We start from the raw sequence: 24,198 nt of genomic DNA, 5'->3' as shown, positions 1-24,198 counted from the left end.
GGCCGCGAACTCGCGGCCGCCAGCATGTACTTTGTAGCGCGGCGATAGAATCGCGAAGTGAGCCGCCTCTGTCTACCTATAATATATACTACTGTAATGTTTGACGTTATCACGTCAAACTACCGTCCGTAAACCGACTTTACAGACAACCAACTTTTTTGTATGAAGTTGGCGTTCTTCTCCTCTCCTAGTGAGTATTATATTCTTTGTGTACAATGCTCAGGCCAAATCGATAAAGCTAGGAACATACTACGCGGACGTCCGTCGTAAATCGACCGCGGACGGGGATCTGGACAATGAAGCTAGGAACATACTACGCGGACGTCCGTCGTAAAACGACCGCGACCGCGACCTATCAGTGTGCACGGAACAAAACATCCAGAGAGCCAGATTTCGATCGGACGTCCGTGCGCTCAAGGCCACGTCCGCGTCCGTCGACCGATAGTTTGCACGGTTATGTGTATTTCCATTGTCCAGATTCCCGTCCGCGGTCGATTCACGACGGACGTCCGCGTAGTGTGTTCCTAGCTTGAAGCTAGGAACATACTACGCGGACGTCCGTCGTAAATCGACCGCGACCGCGACCTATCAGTGTGCACGGAACAAAACATCCAGAGAGCCAGATTTCGATCGGACGTCCGTGCGCTCAAGGCCACGTCCGCGTCCGTCGACCGATAGTTTGCACGGTTATGTGTATTTCCATTGTCCAGATTCCCGTCCGCGGTCGATTTACGACGGACGTCCGCGTAGTGTGTTCCTAGCTTGAAGCTAGGAACATACTACGCGGACGTCCGTCGTAAAACGACCGCGACCGCGACCTATCAGTGTGCACGGAACAAAACATTCAGAGAGCCAGATTTCGATCGGACGTCCGTGCGCTCAAGGCCACGTCCGCGTCCGTCGACCGATAGTTTGCACGGTTATGTGTATTTCCATTGTCCAGATTCCCGTCCGCGGTCGATTCACGACGGACGTCCGCGTAGTGTGTTCCTAGCTTCAATATACACATAACCGTGCAAACGTGCAAACTATCGGTCGACGGACGTGGACGTGGCCTTGATTTACGACGGACGTCCGCGTAGTATGTTCCTAGCTTAATTCGATCATCTCGTCTGGGATGGCTGTTGTATGTTATGTATTCTTCTAGCATTAACAGACTACCACTACGCACCAAGGCCAAGACAAGATCTCTCATCACTGACACCGAGAAAAGGATATTTATAGACGGTCAACCAAATATTGGCACTAAAAAGCGACAGCAAATCTGAAAAATGTAGGCCAATACTTTTCAAGGTCGAATTGAGCACCCCGTCTGGAATGGCCTTTAATGTACCAATGACGATTGTCATTTTCTTACGTGACAGGTGACAACTTTGACAATTGCAAATGATAATTCTAACCTACAAAGTTATATTGATTTTCTTTGCAAAGCTTTAAAATTTAATTAATTCTAGTAATTATCTTGGCATTTAGCTATTTAAGAGAAAATAACAATGAAAGCTACTTCAGCGTTAATCTATTTCTTTGGATTACTGCATTTGTCCGTAAGTTCTGATTCAGATTCAATAGTTTATTCATGGTAAACAGTTCTGATTTGTAATTCTTGCTGTGCTATAAACTATAGTCTTTTGACTTAATTTTTATGAACGCCGCAGACCTAGCGCTAGGCTAGCTTACAAACTCTTGTATGAAACACTTGTTCCTCAGTAAAGGACGGGTTAATCCCAATATGTTTTATTTTCCATGTTTACTAGTGTTTGTGTCGTGGGATTAGGCCTAATGTCCATCCACACTGGCTTTTTTATACAAACCTTTGTAATGGTTGCTCCAACGGCGCTATTCCTCACTCCTGTAGTCAATGAAAATTTAAAGTTTTATGTCAGAATTAAACTATGTCTTAGTATAATCACCTCAAAACAAAATGTTTTATAATTACAGGTCTGCATTGATTTTGATGGCTGGCTGAATATAAAAATACTTCACACATTAAACTGTAAGGGAGAGCAATACTGTTCACGAGGAAATATTGCTTTGAAGAGCATTAGGTCTGGGACATCTGTTATTGACCAAATACACTTCAACAAACAACATATTGAAGATCTGAAGGTAGAAAACATTTTAGATTTTTTTTATCAATACAGAGAGAATTTTTAACATCATTTTTAGATAATCTATTGTGTCACACAGTTGACTCTTTTAATATGCAATATTTTTTTTTACTGTACAGTCAGCCAAGAAAGTGTTTTACCACTTTTCAACTCTATTTCACACACATAAGGTCGAAATGTGGTAAACCACTTTTTTGGCTGACTGCACTATTCTGTCTGACACATAATGTTCTATCCTATGTTTCAGAAATTAGCTGAAGTAGATGGATTCTACTCAATAAAGTCATTAGTTACCTCAGCTGATAACAAAGAGACAGAATTTCTGTCTTCAGTAAAAGCCCAAGCATTTCTAGACAATGGGCTGTCTGACGTGATCAATGCATGGATCCTCCCCAATGGAGCAGTAATTGCTGTGAACTTCCAAGTTGCCAATGGTACCCAACCTCTGGTGCATAATGGCCAACATGAGTACAAATTGAAGTCTAATTTCTACCTCCGTCATATAGATCAAGCACCGGTGTAAGTATTTTACTTTGCTTCTTTTAAATCCATGCTTCAATGAGGTATCCAAGGTAAGTTCGCAGCCATATTGATTTTTTGTACAATCAAGTGGCGGCCAACTAAGCCTCGTCTAAATATATAAGGAAGGTGTGGCACATGCAGTGCAGGTGAAGGCCCTTTTTCTGGGTTGCCGGACAGTAACAACAACAAACTCTAAATTGAATGAATGGACTATCCTTAACTTGTGTCGCTTAACTTCAAACTCAGATAAATCCATTCTGCTTTAAGGTTGCAATGCTACTGTATATTTTCATGTAGGTAAGTAAAAATCAATAGAAATTGTCAACAATATAAACAAATTATTGTGTAAAATATCAATATTCTAGCACAAGTTTATTGTTTTAAAGGTTGAGGATCATAATGAGATATGAATTGATTACTTAACACATGGATTTAGCCAGTATCTGATGAGTTAGAATGGAAATTAAAGACATTTTGACTACAAGGTTTGTTTACATTGTTCACAAATTCTATTGACGGAGACTTTATATTAAATTTCTTTTATTTGATTACAGACCAGACACAGCATCCTACATCCAGAAGCTTGAGCGTGAAAGAGAAGCTAGAGAAAAGGGCGAGTTGAAAGACAACAGATCATTTTTAGCTAAATATGTAAGTAATGTATGATCATGTGAATAGCTGCTTAAAGCGCATTTTTAATAAGTAGTCTACGTAAAACCACAGTATAATAAAGAGTACAGTATGGCCACTCCCGCTCCCCGCTAAAAGTGCCGCCCCTCTCCCCTCCCCCCTCTCGGTTACCTCACAGTTACCGCCTGTCAAAAACGCGAACAGTCGAACTGTCATATTTCAGTCATGCAAGCATGGTACGCGTTCACCTACAAGAGCTTAGAATGTGTGCTAGGAACGCGCCTCTTTCATATATTTGATCGCCAGTGTCCGAGACGGGTAAAACAGAGACCGATCGACCCCTTACCAAAAAAAGTGCAGAGCAGAGCATAATAGCCCTATTGATCGGCTTACCCATAGGCTTATCTGTTCATTTTACTTAGCTCTAGAAAGGGGCCCTTTTCAATTATCGAGATATCGCTTAAACTAAAAGTTAAACTTTGGTTTTGTAGGAAGTTTGCTTTTCTGTACGGAATTTCTATTTGCAAGTTATTTAATTATTTGTGCTTATCAAGTGTTTAATAGAGATTATGGATAGACAATTTTAATACTTACTACTTTTCAGTGGATGTATATCGTGCCCATCGCCATCTTCGTCATGATCTCGGGTGCCAGCAATCCGGAAGCAGGACCACCAGCAGCGCGTTAATAGCACGTTGTAAAGGCAAATATTTCTGGTTTACACTGTACAATGTAATTACTAGACAATCATTGGTTTAATGTAGGTGTATAGTTAGTTTCAATCAAAGAGAATATAGTCTTCTAGAGCGCTACGGTCTAAGTCAATTGTGTAACGGACTACGTGAATTGCTTGGCTGTCGCTAGATGACTCTAGCAGTTCTTTTTCATGGAGTTACGTCCTTTTGCCTCAAATCATTTTGAGTTTCTGCTGCTTTGACAGTTTCGGAATTCACAAGCATTCATTAAGTTGCGATAGCTTTATAGCCAACTAATTATTGTTAAAATGTCACATCAGATGGCGCTGGACTTGGGTTGTCGACAGATTTCATAGATTAAATAAGTTTTGTTCAATTTGACACAGTGACAATAATTGTCATTCTGGTTTTCAACTTGACATAAATTGTAAAAATGCCGTGTACATGTGCATACGTGAACTGCAAAAATCTATCCGGAGAAATTTTAGTGTTCCGATTCCCGGTTAACGAAGAAGATAGGTTAGCGTTATGGGTGGAAAATTCAGGTACCTACAGCTTCATAAAAAAAAGATTAAGTTGGTAAGCAAATACTTAAATGGTTGAGCATGAAACCCGAAACACTTCCTGTCTCGAGTCATTAGACGTGATACATTAGGGGCAGGTACCGGTGTTATTTTTAACATTTTATCAAGCGAGCGAGTGCTGAAGAACCATGTTTTTAAATTTGAATCACACGATTCACACGGCTAGGACGCCCAGCACTTCGATGTTTTAAGTTGAACTATAATATTAAATTAACATCTGAGGAAAGTTATATCCAGCAATAAGTTACGTTTCTTCTAATTCAAATAATTATAGTACACTTAATTCTGGAAATTTCATAATTTCAAACGGGTACAATGTTTAGTTTCAGTGTTTGTGTAGGTACACAAATGATTACGTGAATATCTAATAAGAAACTATTCCATAATTCAATAACTCAGTTTTTAGGGTTCCGTACCTCATAAAGGAAAAACGGAACCCTTATAGGATCACTCGTGCGTCTGTCTGTCCGTCTGTAACAGCTAATTTTCTCCAAAACTACTCAACCGATCAACTTGAAATTTTGGCACAGGTATGTTAACCTGTGAGCCAAAGATGGACATGTAATTTAAAAGTGAAAATTAAAAACTGAAGTTTTTTGAAGTATACGTAGGTACCTATTGTGTTACATATCAAATGAAAGAGCGTGAGCGAGATACTAAGTTTCAAAAATATGTTTTTAAATAATTTTTTAACCATTCGAGTCCCAGCGACATCATATGATGTCAGTAAAATATAAGTAAATAGGTACATATAGATGCTTGGGACTCGAAGGGGGAAGCCCTTCTTGTAGTGTACGGAACCCTTGCAACGCGAGTACAACTCGCACTTGGCCGTTTTTAGGGTTCCGTAGTCAACTAGGAACCCTTATAGTTTCGCCATGTCTGTCTGTCCGTCTGTCCGTCCGTCCGTCCGTCCGTCCGTCCGTCCGTCCGTCCGTCCGTCCGTCCGTCCGTCCGTCCGTCCGTCCGTCCGTCCGTCCGTCTGTCCATCCGTCCGTCCGCGGATAATCTCAGTAACCATTAGCACTAGAAAGCAGAAATTTGGTACTAATATGTATATCAATCACGCCAACAAAGTGCAAAAATAAAAAATGGAAAAAAAATGTTTTATTAGGGTACCCCCCCCCCCCCTACACGTAAAGTGGGGGCTGTTATTTTTTTTCATTCCAACCCCAACGTGTGATATATCGTTGGATAGGTATTTAAAAATTAATAAGAGTTTACTAAGATCGTTTTTTAAAAATATTAATATTTTCGGAAATAATCGTTCCTAAAGGAAAAAAAGTGCGTCCCCCCCCTCTAACTTTTGAACCATAAGTTAAAAAAATATGAAAAAAATCACTAAAGTAGAACATTATAAAGACTTTCTAGGAAAATTGTTTTAAACTTGATAGGTTCATTAGTTTTTGAGAAAAATACGGAAAACTACGGAACCCTACACTGAGCGTGGCCCGACACGCTCTTGGCCGGTTTTTTTTAACATCTTAGGCACATTTAGACAAGATTCATTTATTTCATAATACAATTTTTTTTATACTACGTCGGTGGCAAACAAGCGTACGGTCCGCCTGATGGAAAGCGGTCATTATAACCTATGGACGCCTGCAACTCAAGTACATTCTTGTCACATGCGCGTTGCCACCCCATTAGAAACTTGTACATTCCCTTTTGCTGTGTTAAGTAGGTACACAGCAAAAAGGAGTGTATAAGTTCCAAGGAGGGTTCGGGTTGCCGACGACTCAAAGGACAATAGACGGAACAAGTTAGTTCCGTAAGTCCTCCCGTCATCCAGCACACCGCACCCTCGTTGAGCTCTGGCAGCCTTACTCACCGGCAGGCACTATGAGTAGGGTCTAGTGCTATTTGGCTGCGGACTTCTGTAAGGCGGAGGTACTACCCCAGTTGGGCTCTGCTCTAGATTCGAGCGAGACGATATCCGCTGTGCTGTGCCCTATAGCAGGGGGAAATTAGCTAAAATTACGGCATAATTAATGGAAGGTTTTTTTAAATTGAAATATGTACGTTATAGACCGAAGTTATTTTTCATCAACCCTCCCCACTCCTCCCTCCTCTGCGTCACCCCTCTACCCTCCCTTAAAGTGCCGAAAATGCGGTTTTTCTCGATTTCTGACAAAACTGTTGAAGATACAGAAAAAGCGCGTAGGAACGAAGTAATCCTTAATAAATTTACTACAAATCATTCATTAACACTTTGGTTCTAGCACTTATAGTTTACGCGTGATCCGTCACGAAAGTTGGTCCTTTGCTGCAATGTTCTTTAGTGAATGTTAAGTTTTCGCCCAAAATGCATACGAAATAGTCGAAATTTGTTTGATATAACTAAAATATTGTAACTCATGACTAAAATAAAATTAAGGGGGAAAATCACTACCATGGGTGGAATTTCCAATATGTCTTGGAATTCCAGTAACTATTTAAGACGTAATATTTTCACGGTAGTAGTCGCTAGGAGTACCATTGATCTATATAGTGTATCTATGACTGGGGATGAGCTTTTGGTAGCTGTTGGTAGAGCCCTGGAGTATCAATCCAGTAGCCGTGAGTTCAAGTCCCACCCATGGTAGTGATTTTTCCCCCTGAAATTCATTTTCAGTTTATAATATTTTAGTAATATCAAACAGATTTCGTAAGCAATTTGGGAGAAAACTTAACATTCACTAAAGAAAATTGCAGTAAAGGACCAACTTTCGTGATGGATCACGCGAAACCTATAAGTGCTAGAACCAAAGTGTCAATGAACGATTTGTAGTAAATTTATCAAGGATTACTTTTTTCCTACACGCTTTTTCTGTATCTACAACGGTTTTGTCAGAAATCGCATTTTCGGCTATTTAAGGGGGGGAAGAGGGGTGACGCAGAGGGGGGAGGGATGGGGAGGGTTGATGAAAAATAACTTCGGCCTGTAATGTACATATCCCAATCAAAAAAAATCTTCCATTAATTATGCCAACATTTTCATACATAACTTTCCAGAAGCAACGGACTACTAACACACAAAGCGGAATATCACTCGCTATGCCCTACCAGCCCTACCTCCTATGATAATTAGACTGTAAATTATTTATTCATAAGCAATACTACATTATGTTTTATACGGAAACTAAAATAAAATTTGCATGACAATCTACGATCGTTTAAGGAATTCATATTATGATCGTCAAGTATAGTACCTACGCTATGTTGTATTGTATGTGTTAAATCGTACAGTGACCTGCAAAATTGCATGGAAATATTATAAATTCGCCATCCACTTCTGCAGCTCACTGTGCATAGTTCTTAAAAGTAGGTAAATAATTACAATTCCATACCATTTCTAATAAATCTCCTGGAATGGATCGTCAAATTACAATGGGTTTATTTATTGGATAGGGTTTCCTCAAACCTATTGGCAAAGCCGATTTCATGGCTTTCACCGACTAAAAATCGATGTCGCGAAAGCATCTATGAAGATGAACTAACGAGCGATTTTTGGTCGGCTAGAGCATATTTCGCGTCGATAGGTTTGGGGAGACCCTTACACATCAATTCACAATGACTACAGTGCTGGACAAAATGCTTCATACACCGGCATATAAAATAAACTTTCGATCATAAGTTACCTTACCTCTTTATACCTACATATATGTACAATTAATGACAAACAATTAATTTAAAAAGTAAAAAGTTACAAAGGTCATGGATTGACTGTGTCTCAAATACAGAGGTAAATTCCTATACCATTCTAAACAAACAATGAAGTGAATGTAATTTTTCAAATATAGTCTCATTAATAGATACCTCTGTTACTGAGACTATATAAAAATACACTCTGTCTCACTAGTAGAGGTAAATGTGACTGTGCAGTCGAAAAAGCTTATCTCAGTTATAGAGGTCTTATTTGTCTCACTAATACAGGTAAAGTAGTGCACTTATAGTGTCTTTGGTATTTTTATAAGAACAGCATGCACTTTCGTCCAGAACAGTGACATTTGGTGCAGTGGAACTGCTGATGATGGTTTGAACCGAACTCAAATCTGAGCTGCACACTTAAAGTGACTTTGGTATTTTTATAAGAACAGTATGCACTTACGTCCAGAACAGTGACATTTGGTGCAGTGGAACTGCTGATGATGGTTTGAACCGAACTCAAATCTGAACTGCACACTTAAAGTGACTTTGGTATTTTTATAAGAACAGCATGCACTTTCGTCCAGAACAGTGACATTTGGTGCAATGGGACTGCTGATGATGGTCAGAACCGAACTCCTCAAATCTGAACGGCACGCTTATAGTGACTTTGGTATTTTTGTAAGAACATCATGCAATTACGTCCAGAACAGTGACATTTGGTGCAGTGGAACTGCTGATGATGGTCAGAACAGAACTCCTCAAATCTGAACGGCACACTCATAGTGACTTTGGTATTTTTATAAGAACAGCATGCACTTACGTCCAGAACAGTGACATTTGGTGCAGTGGAACTGCTGATGATGGTCAGAACAGAACTCCTCAAATCTGAACGGCACACTCATAGTGACTTTGATATTTTTATAAGAACAGCATGCACTTACGTCCAGAATAGTGACATTTGGTGCAGTGGAACTGCTGATGATGGTCAGAACCGAACTCCTCAAATCTAAACGGCACGCTTGTAGTTACTTTGGTATTTTTATAAGAACAGCATGCACTTACGTCCAGAATAGTGACATTTGGTGCAGCGGAACTGCTGATGATGGTTAGAACCGAACTCCTCAAATCTAAACGGCACGCTTGTAGTTACTTTGGTATTTTTATAAGAACAGCATGCATGAGGACCGCATTTTCGGCTATTTAAGGGGGGGAAGAGGGGTGACGCAGAGGGGGGAGGGATGGGGAGGGTTGATGAAAAATAACTTCGGCCTGTAATGTACATATCCCAATCAAAAAAAATCTTCCATTAATTATGCCAACATTTTCATACATAACTTTCCAGAAGCAACGGACTACTAACACACAAAGCGGAATATCACTCGCTATGCCCTACCAGCCCTACCTCCTATGATAATTAGACTGTAAATTATTTATTCATAAGCAATACTACATTATGTTTTATACGGAAACTAAAATAAAATTTGCATGACAATCTACGATCGTTTAAGGAATTCATATTATGATCGTCAAGTATAGTACCTACGCTATGTTGTATTGTATGTGTTAAATCGTACAGTGACCTGCAAAATTGCATGGAAATATTATAAATTCGCCATCCACTTCTGCAGCTCACTGTGCATAGTTCTTAAAAGTAGGTAAATAATTACAATTCCATACCATTTCTAATAAATCTCCTGGAATGGATCGTCAAATTACAATGGGTTTATTTATTGGATAGGGTTTCCTCAAACCTATTGGCAAAGCCGATTTCATGGCTTTCACCGACTAAAAATCGATGTCGCGAAAGCATCTATGAAGATGAACTAACGAGCGATTTTTGGTCGGCTAGAGCATATTTCGCGTCGATAGGTTTGGGGAGACCCTTACACATCAATTCACAATGACTACAGTGCTGGACAAAATGCTTCATACACCGGCATATAAAATAAACTTTCGATCATAAGTTACCTTACCTCTTTATACCTACATATATGTACAATTAATGACAAACAATTAATTTAAAAAGTAAAAAGTTACAAAGGTCATGGATTGACTGTGTCTCAAATACAGAGGTAAATTCCTATACCATTCTAAACAAACAATGAAGTGAATGTAATTTTTCAAATATAGTCTCATTAATAGATACCTCTGTTACTGAGACTATATAAAAATACACTCTGTCTCACTAGTAGAGGTAAATGTGACTGTGCAGTCGAAAAAGCTTATCTCAGTTATAGAGGTCTTATTTGTCTCACTAATACAGGTAAAGTAGTGCACTTATAGTGTCTTTGGTATTTTTATAAGAACAGCATGCACTTTCGTCCAGAACAGTGACATTTGGTGCAGTGGAACTGCTGATGATGGTTTGAACCGAACTCAAATCTGAGCTGCACACTTAAAGTGACTTTGGTATTTTTATAAGAACAGTATGCACTTACGTCCAGAACAGTGACATTTGGTGCAGTGGAACTGCTGATGATGGTTTGAACCGAACTCAAATCTGAACTGCACACTTAAAGTGACTTTGGTATTTTTATAAGAACAGCATGCACTTTCGTCCAGAACAGTGACATTTGGTGCAATGGGACTGCTGATGATGGTCAGAACCGAACTCCTCAAATCTGAACGGCACGCTTATAGTGACTTTGGTATTTTTGTAAGAACATCATGCAATTACGTCCAGAACAGTGACATTTGGTGCAGTGGAACTGCTGATGATGGTCAGAACAGAACTCCTCAAATCTGAACGGCACACTCATAGTGACTTTGGTATTTTTATAAGAACAGCATGCACTTACGTCCAGAACAGTGACATTTGGTGCAGTGGAACTGCTGATGATGGTCAGAACAGAACTCCTCAAATCTGAACGGCACACTCATAGTGACTTTGATATTTTTATAAGAACAGCATGCACTTACGTCCAGAATAGTGACATTTGGTGCAGTGGAACTGCTGATGATGGTCAGAACCGAACTCCTCAAATCTAAACGGCACGCTTGTAGTTACTTTGGTATTTTTATAAGAACAGCATGCACTTACGTCCAGAATAGTGACATTTGGTGCAGCGGAACTGCTGATGATGGTTAGAACCGAACTCCTCAAATCTAAACGGCACGCTTGTAGTTACTTTGGTATTTTTATAAGAACAGCATGCACTTTCGTCCAGAACAGTGACATTTGGTGCAGTGGAACTGCTGATGATGGTTTGAACCGAACTCAAATCTGAACTGCACACTTAAAGTGACTTTGGTATTTTTATAAGAACAGCATGCACTTACGTCCAGAACAGTGACATTTGGTGCAGTGGAACTGCTGATGATGGTTACAACCGAACTCCTCAAATCTGAACGGCACGGTTGTAGTTACTTTGGTATTTTTATTGTGTGCGTGTGCGTGTGCGTGTGCGTGTGCGTGTGCGTGTGCGTGTGCGTGTGTGTGTGTGTGTGTGTGGATGAAGTGCCTTGATGTGACCATGTTAAAAGTGTTACTCGCACCGATAGCATGGTCGCGCGATTAACGGTAAAACATTAGGCCGTCCCTATCACACTTACAAATAGTGCGACGGGGCGGCCTGATGTTATATCATTTTATTTTTATTTTTTATTAATCGCGTGAAAATGCTGCAAACGGAGACGGCAAAACTGCCGAATCTTGAAAAAATATTGTTGGTAATTAGAGATAAGAAAGTCTCTCCATAAGTTCCAACCATTCATTATTTATTCTTGTTTATTGATCATATTTTTGTTTTTAGGAAATTCCGCCCTGCACTCCCTAACAAAAAAGGAATTGAGCCATAGATTTATATGTGCTGCTCATTTCCATCCTCTCCAAATAGCCAAAGGAAACGAGATGTGCCGCCTTCTTGGTCCACAATCTAAAGTCAAAAAGTTGTTGGGATAATGTTTATTGTGATTTACCCTGGACAATTCCTGACAATCTAAAATCAAAAAGTTGTTGGGATAATGTTTATTGTGATTCACCCTGGACAATTCCTGACAATCTAAAATCAAAAAGTTGTTGGGATAATGTTTATTGTGATTTACCCTGGACAATTCCTGACAATCTAAAATCAAAAAGTGGTTGGGATAATGTTTAATTGTGATTTACCCTGGACAATTCCAGACAATCTAAAGTCAAAAAGTGGTTGGGATAATGTTTATTGTGATTTACCCTGGGGCGTCATCCATATATTACGTCACAGTGTAAGGGGGGGGGGGGTCATACTAAATGTGACAATCCCTGTTAAAGGGATACAAAAAAGCGTGACATAGGGAGGGGGGAGGGGTCCAAAAACCTGAAATTTGGTGTGACGTAATATGTGGATGATCCCTGGACAATTCCAGACAATCTAAAGTCAAAAAGTGGTTGGGATAATGTTTATTGTGATTTACCCTGGACAATTCCTGACAATCTAAAATCAAAAAGTTGTTGGGATAATGTTTATTGTGATTTACCCTGGACAATTCCTGACAATCTAAAATCAAAAAGTGGTTGGGATAATGTTTATTGTGATTTACCCTGGACAATTCCAGACAATCTAAAGTCAAAAAGTGGTTGGGATAATGTTTATTGTGATTTACCCTGGACAATTCCTGACAATCTAAAATCAAAAAGTGGTTGGGATAATGTTTATTGTGATTTACCCTGGACAATTCCAGACAATCTAAAGTCAAAAAGTTGTTGGGATAATGTTTATTGTGATTTACCCTGGACAATTCCAGACAATCTAAAAATCAAAAAGTTGTTGGGATAATGTTTATTGTGATTTACCCTGGACAATTCCAGACAATCTAAAGTCAAAAAGTTGTTGGGATAATGTTTACTGTGATTTATCTTACAATACTCTTCTGAACAACTTTACAGCTCCAGAACACGCGACTCGCGAGGTTTTTGGAGGTTGGAGCCCGGGAAGACGGTTACTGGCTACATGCCCATCTCGCACCCAATACTGGTATTTTCTTGGATTCGACCTCCCTTATACTGGCGACTGGCTTGCGACTCGGAGTTTGGATGGGTATGCCCATAGATTCAAGAAAAATAATTTTTTGCTCTGAGTGTGTGCCATACATATGTATAAGTATGCTCTTGTGGCACAGACGTGGAACGTGGACCAACTGGGACATCATGGATTATCTTGTCAAAAAAGTGCAGGTTAATTTTTAGTCTTAGTTTCTATGGTAGCTATCTCTATCGTTCTTACGTATTGGCGCGACAGAGCCAGACAACCTTTCGCGGCGTTTCGTTTTCATTTCGCGTTACAGAAATGCCATTCGGCTACGGCACCTGTTATTTGTCATTTACAAGGTCGTGCAAAGTTCTTCAAAACCCTACATTAAATATGCCACGATAAGTCTATAGTTAATTTCCCAAATACGTATTGTGTTTTTGGATTTTAACGTACCTATGAAGGACATTACATTGTAAATTGTGATCAACTTATTTAGATAGTAGGAATGTACTATGTTAGCTACGCTTTATATAATTGTTCTGTTGTTGTCTGTTTCATTTTGGTGGTACAATAAAGTGTTTAATTCCATACTTATTTACTTAACAACCCAGGAACAAACATGTGAACCATAGACGTGTTTTTTCAAGCCGTCAAACTTTGTGTCAAAATGCAGGAGCAGTGTCGACTTCAAAGTTATTATAGTCTAGTTTCCTAACCGGAGCTACAGTCCGGTGTGGCAGAAATAAACTAATTCGTGTTGCTATAATGGTCAATTATCTTATCGATTCATTAAAAAAGTAAAGATTACAATAGGTTTCATTTAGGTTCTTAATTTGTCAAATTGCATTAGGTACAGTTTGTTGGCAGCAAACAAGTTTACTCTCCCAAATACTCCTAAATACAATATCGGTAGTGGCAATTGGCGACTTTGATAGTGTGGGCCAAATGAGTACCTATATAATTATTTTGTTCGCCCTGCCTCTGCAATTTAAGGAATTGAATCGCATTTTGATGTTTAAATATCATTTTCATCGGCGAGGCTATCAAAATCGTTGCTAACTTACCTTGGACTGACTCTACCAACGCAGTTAAGTCAACAGCCAGCAAGAGTAGAAATTGAAAAATGGCAACATCAGTGTCGTCCCGTTTTCTTACTACTGATTTGAAATGGACGACACTATGATGTCGCCACATTTTAATATAACTTTTTTTGCCAACGTTTAATATCCATGCATGTTTGGATGTGATTCTTTCCTTCCTCAAACGTGACGTTAATTTTTGAAGAGAGAAGTCTACGAGTGGGTAGGTAATAAATACAATAAAATAAAGGCCCTCATTTTCAACAAACAGCGAACACAAGCAACAAACACGAACGTGTGGAATGTGTTTGTTGTTGTTTGTCGTTTTTTTTTCATGAATGAAACTTGCACGTTCTCTAAGCGTGGAGAGTGAGGACGACGGTAATAAAATTATAAGGTAAAGTAAATTAATTGAATAGTGCAAGATTTTTTGTAAGTATTCAAAAAAATGCAGGTATCAAAACGAAATAGGTGTTATGGAACATAATGAGGAGGCACACTGACATTTTATCCCGCCAGGCGGCGCCTGTGCAAGTGTCTAGGCATGTCACTGTCATTCATATGTGTAAGAGAGAAAAAACATAATATATCGTCTTATCGCTCTCTCGTATGGTACTATGGTGGTATGGTAGACAGAGACAGACATAGACTAAGGATTATTCTATTATTTTCGGACTAATAGGGTGGCGCTATCTGTCATAACCTTTGAGTGTGCCTCCTCATTGGCTAAACCTAAAGATTTTTGAAGATAGGCTAATAATATTTATTTCTGATATAATACGTTATAACGATTACGCAAAGGTGGCTCTTATATTTCGTATTTTTTATTTATTATCTTTTTTAAGTAACTGAAATAAAATGTAATAGCAGTTGAGGTGAAAATACGTGAATGCCTTTGCTCGTGTTGAATTGTAAGAAAAAAAAACACTAGTGACAAAGCTGTCAGTGATGTGGTGATACTTAGCTCTAAGTGACACTGACAATTGACATCGCTTTTTTTTCTAATTTCATATATTGAGCACACGCAAAGGCATTGGTCACCTCATCTGCTATTAAATTTCGCAAAGGTCATTTCGGTCATGTAATAAGATAATAAATAAATGATACGAAATAATAATAAAAGAGCCACCTTTTCGTGATCGTTATAACGTGCTATCAGAAAAATATATTATTTGCCTATCTTCAAAAAAATTATCGGTAGTTAAATTTATAAACGTTAAAAAAACAGCTCATTTAAGTAGAGCTCTGATAGTTTGTCCCTTGTCTTAGTGCGTTTTCACATTATCCGTTTCAATATTGGATGTCGGACCAATATCCCATATATTTACGCCGCCATCTTTGATTTTTTTTCTTCGAAAACCTTCCTACATCCGATATCGGATCGGATAATGTAAAAACGCACTTACTCTCACCACTCAAACAATTCTAATTATATCGCTAACCTTTTTCTGTTTTCATACTTTTTAAAGACCACGATAAGAAACAGGTTATATACCTATAATATACTGATTGATTTAATTGCCATCTATCGACATTTTAATAATTACCACGACAGAGTTGTGCATTTATACAATTTACTGCCATCTATTGACACGGGGTTATAACTTTTAGCACGGTATGTAACCTAAAAATTTAGGTCAAACCCATAGCCTTAAACTGACATGTTTTAAGTCTCAATCAGAGTCGCCATCTAGGTGAGCGCACCCCAAAGGGTGTGGCGCCCTCTGGTTGAGCGTAGCTTTTAACCGGGGTACGTTTTTTTCTTAGACCTTGTACGTCTAGAAGCTATATAGGTCTTTGGTTTCAATTAATGTTATTTATTCCAACTTACAAAACCCTAATTTCAACCTTATTTATTCATTCCCTATTTGTCCTTATTAAAGCTCTGTCTAGCATTTCAAGTATTATTTTATATGATAGTTGATAAGTAATTGACATTTCAAGTTACAAGTTGTAAGGCACTGGTCCCACCGCAAGCTTGTAAGCTATAAGCTATCGGCTATAAAAACGAACAAAAGATAATCACTCCCGCGTAAATAAAAGAGACACACGGCGATGTTTATAGTTACTCGCCCAGCGATGAGCTATCAATATCGCTGTGTCTCTTTTATTTGCACAGGAGTGATTATCTTATGTTCGTTTTTATAGCCGATAGCTCATATCTTACTAGCTCGCGGTGGGACCAGTGCCTAAATGCGATGATTTGCAAGCATATGTACACGTCATGCATAGACATAGACACCTACCTATATAGAAAATTTGTTTTGTGGTAGGCTTTTAATCAACATTCAAACACTTCATAAAAGTCCAATTATGTAATAATGACTAAAAAAAATAAAGCCTTTATACATATAACTGTTTTAATTGCCTTGTTACAATCTTATTCACAGCAGTGGTAAGTAGTGCTACATAACATCAGAATTTAATTCAGGAAAAATAATACCACACTGTCAACAATGTGTATAGTTTAACAAAGGGGAAAACAATGCATATAAAAAATAATTATTCTTATCATAACATAACAAAAGACTTAGGCTCCAATCTTCTCAATTTCTTCAGCATCTTCAATGTCAAGTAATTGAATCTTTTTACCAAAATGCTTTTCAATAGCCAAGCAAATTTGCATAGCCAAAGCAGAATCAATTAAATTGATTGCTATTCCAGCCTTTCCAAATCTCCCTGTGCGCCCAATTCTATGCAGGTATGTTTCACAATCTGCCCTCTTCTCCACATCCATAGGCATATCAAAGTTAACTACCAAAGTAACCTGTTCCACATCAATGCCTCTTGACAGCACATTAGTTGTGATGAGAACTTTCTCCAGACCAGCTCTGAAGCGGTCAAGGACTGCTATTCTTTGCTCCACGGTCAGCTCTCCAGATAACACTGCCACAGAGTGCCCATCTTTAGACATTTTCTCCGACAACCAACCTGCAGTCTTTCTTGTGTGACAAAATATTATTGCTTGCCCAATAGTAATAACACCATAAATATTGCAAATAGCCCTATATTTCTCCTCTGGGGTTTTGCATTTTACATAATACTGCTTAATGTTGTCTAAAGATTCTTCCTCTCTCAGTAATCTAATAATGATTGGATTGGGCACAATAATCTCTGCAAATTCCATGACAGCGGCATCATATGTAGCTGAGAAGAACATCATTTGACAAGTAGAAGGTAAACACTTGTGGATTCTAATGCACTGGTCTTGATGACCCTGCCGGTCTATCATCACATCAGCTTCATCCAATACAAACACTCTAATCTTGCTCAGGTCAAACATGCCAAACTTGACACCCCAATCAAGCATTTTACCAGGTGTCCCAATAATGATATGGTCTGTGATTTTGGTGCCTCTAGGCACTTCTTCCCCTCTTACAGCATATTTCAATTTAATCTCAGGACAAAATTTGGCCATTTTAGCAGCTACTTCACCTGTCTGGATAGCCAGCTCATATGTTGGGCTGAGACACAAGACTTGAGGATAGTTATGGTTTGTGTCCACTCTACTTAACATTGCCAGCACAAACGCAGCAGTCTTTCCTGTTCCTGACTGAGATTGGGCTATCATGTTCTGAGGAGGATCAGCCAAGAGAGTAGGTAGAGCAGTCTCTTGAATTTTAGATGGCGCATTGAAACCCATAGAATAAACACCTTTCAGCAAATTTGGTTTCAAATGCAGGGCCTCAAAGGTTTTGACAGAGTACAAAGGTGAATTGGGGTCTTTTCTTTGTACCTCAATGTCTAACTTAGATTCAACTAGACCCTGCCGGATAATTTTCATGAGCAATGAAGTTTCGGCTGGATTTGCTGCATCACCCGATTCTTCAGATTCTGTTGTCTGGTTATGTGGCTCTTGCTTCAATCCTAAACCTGCGACCTTGTTGGAAATTTCCAACTCCTCGGCTTTTTGACCCCACAGATTCGCCATGTTGCACCTGGAAGCATTGTTTGAATCTAACAATTATGTATGCTGCTATAAGGTAATAATTTATTTCATAACATTACTCAATCTCTTCATGCCAGAAACATTTTTTTTCCAATAGCATGGTTTACAGAAATAACCTTTGGCATATATGCAGGCCACTTACCAGCAAATGTTTTGAGATAACAAACAAATACAGTTTCAAACCAAGCCGCTTAACCTTACGCTTCAACTTTTAATCTGTTAAGTTTATCAAGTCGAACTTAACTTGACATAATTATATATATTTCTAGCTTTACGACGACTCATGTAATGTAAGGACACGAATTCAATTTCAAGAAGCTATGCAAGAAATAAAATAACAATGTTCACGTTTGATGAATCTTGAGATTCACAAGAACAGTTGCGACTTGCGCTTCGGTCGGAACACAGATAATATAGAGATGACACAGATCATGGACTTTCAATAGCTTCAAGCTAGGAACACACTACGCGGACGTCCGTCGTGAATCGACCGCGGACGGGAATCTGGACAATGGAAATACACATAAAGCTCGGAACACACTACGCGGACGTCCGTCGTAAAACGACCGCGACCGCGACCTATCAGTGTGCACGGAACAAAACATCCAGAGAGCCAGATTTCGATCGGACGTCCGTGCGCTCAAGGCCACGTCCGCGTCCGTCGACCGATAGTTTGCACGGTTATGTGTATTTCCATTGTCCAGATTCCCGTCCGCGGTCGTTTTACGACGGACGTCCGCGTAGTATGTTCCTAGCTTAACCGTGCAAACTATCGGTCGACGGACGTGGACGTGGCCTTGAGCGCACGGACGTCCGATCGAAATCTGGCTCTCTGGATGTTTTGTTCCGTGCACACTGATAGGTCGCGGTCGCGGTCGTTTTACGACGGACGTCCGCGTAGTATGTTCCTAGCTTAAAGTACAAGTCAAATACGAAAGTCGCCGAGCAACTGTTGCCTCCGTGTGCGCGGGGCCTTAAAGAAACATTCTTTAAATTGTCTATGCCACTTTAAATTTTTGACACTGACAGTTGCTTCCCCCTTCGTTTGGGAGATTATCAGATTAGTCAGGTGTAATTAAAGATAGATTTATTTATGTCGTTTTCATATTTAAATAAAACCATTTCAGAATAAGCAACAACAGTAGAAATAGCTATTACTACTAAATAATCAGGGAATATTCATTTCCTGTGAAGTCCTTATTTTTTACATTTCACTGATTCATTGTTTATGTTTTGAAGTAATAGAAATATATTTTATACAAAAAATATGGAAGAAGTAGATTCCATTATATTACATTTTCTCCGTCAACTGAACGTGTAAGTGAAATCAATATACCTATCAATAGGTAATTTAATAAGCTGTGTTAGCCACTTTGTTACGTTGTAATGTGGCATGAAACTTTCCAGAAACATTGATGAAGGCGTCAAGAACATTTGCGAACTCCCAGTGGAGGTCATCATCGAGTCTGCCTCAAAATGCCTCAGTGCTATCAGTACATCCATAAAAGTGCCAACTAAATTGCCATCAGGAATATCCCATAGAATTGAAGTAGCTGCACATATAGCTTTGATCTGCAAGGTAAAGGTTTTATATGTTATTTTTTTGTTTTGTTGAGGGTTACTATTAACTTTGTGTTTTGCTACCAGATTGAATTTGAAATTTATTGTAGGCTTGTGTCCATATATTATTAGCAAATGTATTAAGTATGGTCATACCAATGTGTCTGTTTACTTACTCCATTGGCTCAGTGGCCCAAAGAGACCTCGGCCTCCGAAACAAGAGATTACCGATTATTTGCGCCACCTGCGCAGGATGTGTCTGTTTATTTATCATAAATTAAATTCTCTAATGTCCCCACTTTCACTAACCTATTTGGTTTGTTACTTAGCAGTTTGTTTTATTTTTCTTTACAGGATTTAGGATACAAGAATGATGTAGGTTACCAAACTTTTCTATACTACAATGAAGCCGAGTTGCGACAAGTTTTTATGTTCCTCATAGAAAGGTTGCCAACAGAAAACAAGGCAGTCAAAGTTGCTACTGGAAGTTGCAAGTCCTCCCTTCTCCAAGCAATAAGTAGCAAAATTCAGGAGGAACTTGCTGCTGTGTGGATCCCGCCATGTTGCAATCCTTCCAATACACAGCCTATTGGAGATTGTGCTCAAAATACTTTAAGTAAGATGTTATTTTACTGTGGATACAAAAGTCAACTTATTAGTGAGCTATAATTTGGACTTAATTCTCTCAAAAATAAGGATTATAGTCAATCTATCTAATCAGCAATTAACATATTTTTCAGGTATACATAAATTACCAAAAACTGATCTTAATGAACAAGAAATCATATTAAATTTAAGGAAAATGAAAGAATTTACCCAGGACACCAATTATAATCAGGAAAATACTGAAATTAAGAATGACTTTGAGATGATTCTTGAAGACAAACCTACAACACCTGTTAATTATGATGGCAATAAATCATTGAAGGAGTTAAAGGAAGCTGCAGTCATTCTCAGGCAAAAGTTAGATGAACTTAAAAGTGATAGCAACCTTATGGAAGCTGAGTTTTCACAGGTATTACATTTTAGTTCTACTTATTAAGAATTTGAATACTTGCTATACTTGCATTTATTGTTATTCCTGATGTTTCAAATGCAACATTACATCCATGGTAACAGGCAGGCTCTTGTAAGTCTGGATTCAGTTTTACAAATATCTTGTCAATTTAACAACTTACAAGAATGAATACATACACATTGATTCACAGGAGCTGGCACAATCAGTTGAATTTTGTATCAGTCTGTATGGTCTGTATATTGCCAGTTTTTCTGAATCAACCTGTGCCTAAACTTTTATGTCAAAAAATGTTATGGTTTAAGTTGCTTGGTCAGGTTAATCTTTATATTCTTTATTTTTCATGTTCTCATTACTAATGATTTCAGGTTCAAAAATCAAAAGAGAAAATTGAAGCAGATTTAAGAAATGTACAAAACATCCTACACAGCATCGGCATAAGTGACATTGATAATGAAGATGTAACCAATGTTCTAGAAAAAGTACAGAATAGCATGAATGTATTACACAGGAAGAGTGAGGAGCTGACTTCCGCCAACTTAACCTTAAAAGTAGAGATTGACAAGATCAAAAACAGCATTGATGATTCTGAGGTAAAAATATTCATTCAAAATTGAATTTTAATAGCTTTCAATATTGTTGCATTGCATGATAGCCATATATCGATGTTTAAAGCTTGTATAAAGTAGACTAGAAGGATAAAAAAACAATTGAGTATATTCTGTTAACATTAGGTTTGCTTTACAGTCTGAAAGGAATAGAGCCAGGAAGACCCTGATATCATTAAAGGAATCTGCAAAAGCTATGAAAGATGAATATGACAAAAAGGAACAAAACAAAAACCAATTGAAGCAGAATTATGAAAAATTGAAGGGAGGTAATAAAAGGTAAATATAGGACAATGTTTTTAAGATCAGTTAAATTTTATTAGTTATTTTGCACCTAAAAAAGTCTGGTAACTTGACTCCCACGGACTACAGATGAGGTAGCCAAGTATAAAGTATTTATTTTTATTTAACCAAGGCTTGAATACTATTTTTCTGTCTGTCATAGAATAAAAGCAGAAAGTATTAGGGTTGAAAATTAACGAAAGTTTATAGTTGGAGGGCAGAAAATATATTTAGTACTTAATTATTTCAGGTCCATATATACTAAAAGAATCCTTGAAATAATCAGCAATGTAGATAAACAAAACATGGAAATAAAAAAGATACTGGATGATACAAGAGAACTACAAAAAGAGATCAACACTCTGGAGGGGCAGCTTGACAGGTGTTTTGCAATTGCTGATGAAACACTATTCAAGGTATGTTTTTGTTTAAGCTGTCTAACCTGTAGCTTAAAACAGCTTGATATTTGTTAATCATTTTCATCACCATTCATTCATATTTCTCTAATTTCCAAAACTTACTTTCAGGATGCTAAAAAAGATGACCAAGCCAAAAAAGCATACAAGTTGCTGGCTCTGTTACATTCAGAGTGCAATACCATTGTCTCGCTTGTTAATGACACTGGTATTTTTGCTAGAGATATTATTGACATAGAGGACAACATCAAAAATGAAAAAGCAAAACGGACTGAAGATACATTACAGAAAATCCAACTCGATCTTAAAAGGATGCAAGAAGAACATAGTTAAGGTTGATATAATATATTTAATAAAAAGTATGTTTAGAACTAAAAGATATAATTTTAAAAATACTACAATATTAAATTGACAATTACTTTTTATCTGCGTTTTGGTAATATTTCAGGTGGAATATAATTTTCATCTGATTTCTCTAACGCTTCCTTTTTAGTTACACTTTTATCCTCTAACTTCTCTTTTTCTTCAATTTGTAGATCAATCTTTTCTTCATTTTCAAAGAACCATAATTTCTGCTCTTCCTCAGCCATTTGGTTCTGACTTTTTTGGATGAACTCAAGCCGTTTTGCTCTATCAAGACGTTTTGTTTGCTCTTGAAGTTTATTTTCTCGAATTTCTACCCAAGACTTGAATAGCTGAAACAATAAAAATTGCTTAATTAATAGATATCTTTTTTTAATGTCTAAAACTCAACCCACTGACTGTCAGAGCTACTACATCCATACCTGTTCCTGGGAAGCGATATCCTTATTTTGGTTCTTATTGATGGCATTTTCAATAGCAATCTTCAAGGAGTCTTCTAAAGATGTTTCAACTGTTCCAACTGAGCTCAGTACAGAAATACATTGCTCTAATGTTGGTTTTGCTTCTGCATCAGTTTCAGATCCCTTTTTAAGTACTTCAAGAACTTCAGCATATGCCTTGAATGAAGATTTACTAAGCTTTTCACACAGAGCCAGTAATTTGTCATATTTTTTATACACCAACAGACCAATGATTTGAAGGTTGTTGTTAAGATTGTCACTGGATTTCTCAGAAATCCATGCTAGTGTCTTTCCAGATGCTATTAAAGTATCTTTGATGTCAAAGTGATCATCAAAATATGGATTTCTCAAATATTTGATTCTTATCTTCACTTCTTCTACTTTTTTTGGTTTTTCTTCTGGAGGGGTAGGCTCTGGTGGAATGTAACCAGAGATGTATTTGTAGCAAGCATACTGGCAGAGAGTACAAGTAATTTCATTGCTAAAATCTTCCTGGAGCATCACTAAGGATGCAACATTAGCTGCTTGCTCATAATTTTGTGCTGTTATTAACTTGTTTAATAATATATTTGCAGTATATGCATCAAGAAATACACCAAAGTTCAGAGGATCCTGCAATATTTTTACCAAATCTTCAATATTGCCAAACTCTATGTAATTCCTGATGGTGGCATGATGAGTAGACTCCAAAGTGTTTCCGGTTTCTGCAGACAATCTCAACTTGTGGAGAAGCTCTTTAAGTTCGTCAAGGTAAACCGGCTCCTTTATAGAATTGGCGAACACATCCACATCTATGGCGCTAATGACTCCTTTGGTGGAATAGTTTTGGTCCACGGTGTTAAAAAAGTCATGAAGATTGACTTTGCTGAGCACCGACGCTGAAACCTGAGCGCTCCAAGCACCATTACACTGGTAGTCATTAGTTAAAAATGTATGCTTTTGAATAAAAAGGCAGTAATTTTGTTTCAACGGGATTCTTCTTAGGTTTCTTATCATCATTCTAGACACTCTTCCTTATAAAGATAAACAAAATTCACAATACAAGCTTGAACCTAACCTCATTCACAGTTTTTCTCGAATGTCGGAATATGTCAGCTGTCATTTTCGTATGACTATGACGGATCTTGACATGACCTCGCCAGGCGAAAAAATGCTGACAATCTTTTGTGTAATGTGTGCAAGAAGTAAAAATAATTATTATGATGAAGTGTGGAAATGTCGTTTTATAATCATCACGCATTTTCGTTTTCACGAGAATTTATTTAAGACTTTATGAAATAAATAAATATTGGGGACACATCCTTACACAAATCAACTTAGCCCCAAACTAAGCAAAGCATGTACTAT

The 24,198-nt window shown here is 38.0% G+C and overlaps 4 protein-coding genes across 4 annotated transcripts; 2 read left to right on the top strand and 2 right to left on the bottom strand.

Moving 5' to 3' along the window:
- The first annotated feature begins 1,388 nt into the window (after positions 1-1,388).
- Positions 1,389-16,264, top strand: LOC125228776 (ER membrane protein complex subunit 10). Its single transcript, XM_048133452.1, has 6 exons — positions 1,389-1,544; positions 1,939-2,106; positions 2,356-2,627; positions 3,185-3,281; positions 3,865-4,035; positions 15,998-16,264. The coding sequence occupies exons 1-5, from the start codon at positions 1,494-1,496 to the stop codon at positions 3,946-3,948; spliced, it is 672 nt and encodes a 223-aa protein (XP_047989409.1). The 5' UTR covers positions 1,389-1,493; the 3' UTR covers positions 3,949-4,035; positions 15,998-16,264.
- Positions 16,265-16,497: 233 nt separating this feature from the next.
- Positions 16,498-18,537, bottom strand: LOC125228775 (DEAD-box helicase Dbp80). Its single transcript, XM_048133451.1, has 2 exons — positions 18,289-18,537; positions 16,498-18,135 (listed from the first exon to the last, which is right to left on the bottom strand). The coding sequence occupies exon 2, from the start codon at positions 18,126-18,128 to the stop codon at positions 16,728-16,730; it is 1,401 nt and encodes a 466-aa protein (XP_047989408.1). The 5' UTR covers positions 18,129-18,135; positions 18,289-18,537; the 3' UTR covers positions 16,498-16,727.
- Positions 18,538-19,198: 661 nt separating this feature from the next.
- Positions 19,199-22,360, top strand: LOC125228778 (coiled-coil domain-containing protein 22 homolog). The gene is made up of 8 exons (XM_048133454.1): positions 19,199-19,463; positions 19,554-19,725; positions 20,061-20,322; positions 20,447-20,721; positions 21,090-21,314; positions 21,469-21,608; positions 21,862-22,027; positions 22,139-22,360. Exons 1-8 carry the CDS (start codon positions 19,414-19,416, stop codon positions 22,358-22,360), a joined length of 1,512 nt encoding a protein of 503 aa, XP_047989411.1. The 5' UTR covers positions 19,199-19,413.
- Positions 22,357-23,959, bottom strand: LOC125228779. Its single transcript, XM_048133455.1, has 2 exons — positions 22,813-23,959; positions 22,357-22,722 (listed from the first exon to the last, which is right to left on the bottom strand). The coding sequence occupies exons 1-2, from the start codon at positions 23,848-23,850 to the stop codon at positions 22,450-22,452; spliced, it is 1,311 nt and encodes a 436-aa protein (XP_047989412.1). The 5' UTR covers positions 23,851-23,959; the 3' UTR covers positions 22,357-22,449.
- Positions 23,960-24,198: the final 239 nt, after the last annotated feature.

This window comes from Leguminivora glycinivorella, chromosome 8 (assembly GCF_023078275.1).
Source record: "Leguminivora glycinivorella isolate SPB_JAAS2020 chromosome 8, LegGlyc_1.1, whole genome shotgun sequence".
In the NCBI taxonomy this organism is placed as follows: domain Eukaryota; kingdom Metazoa; phylum Arthropoda; class Insecta; order Lepidoptera; family Tortricidae; genus Leguminivora; species Leguminivora glycinivorella.
The sequence above is the reverse complement of the archived record's forward strand: the minus strand, read 5'-3'. Positions and strand labels throughout refer to the sequence as shown.

Coding starts and splice junctions, on each gene's coding strand:
- LOC125228778 (XM_048133454.1), top strand. CDS start 19,414: ATGGAAGAAGTAGATTCCATTATATTACATTTTCTCCGTCAACTGAAC. Junction 19,726..20,060: donor ATATAGCTTTGATCTGCAAG/GTAAAGGTTTTA, acceptor TTTTCTTTACAG/GATTTAGGATACAAGAATGA. Junction 21,315..21,468: donor ACAGCATTGATGATTCTGAG/GTAAAAATATTC, acceptor TTTGCTTTACAG/TCTGAAAGGAATAGAGCCAG.
- LOC125228776 (XM_048133452.1), top strand. CDS start 1,494: ATGAAAGCTACTTCAGCGTTAATCTATTTCTTTGGATTACTGCATTTG. Junction 2,107..2,355: donor AACATATTGAAGATCTGAAG/GTAGAAAACATT, acceptor CCTATGTTTCAG/AAATTAGCTGAAGTAGATGG. Junction 3,282..3,864: donor GATCATTTTTAGCTAAATAT/GTAAGTAATGTA, acceptor ACTACTTTTCAG/TGGATGTATATCGTGCCCAT.
- LOC125228775 (XM_048133451.1), bottom strand. CDS start 18,128: ATGGCGAATCTGTGGGGTCAAAAAGCCGAGGAGTTGGAAATTTCCAAC.
- LOC125228779 (XM_048133455.1), bottom strand. CDS start 23,850: ATGATGATAAGAAACCTAAGAAGAATCCCGTTGAAACAAAATTACTGC. Junction 22,723..22,812: donor ATATCGCTTCCCAGGAACAG/GTATGGATGTAG, acceptor TTATTGTTTCAG/CTATTCAAGTCTTGGGTAGA.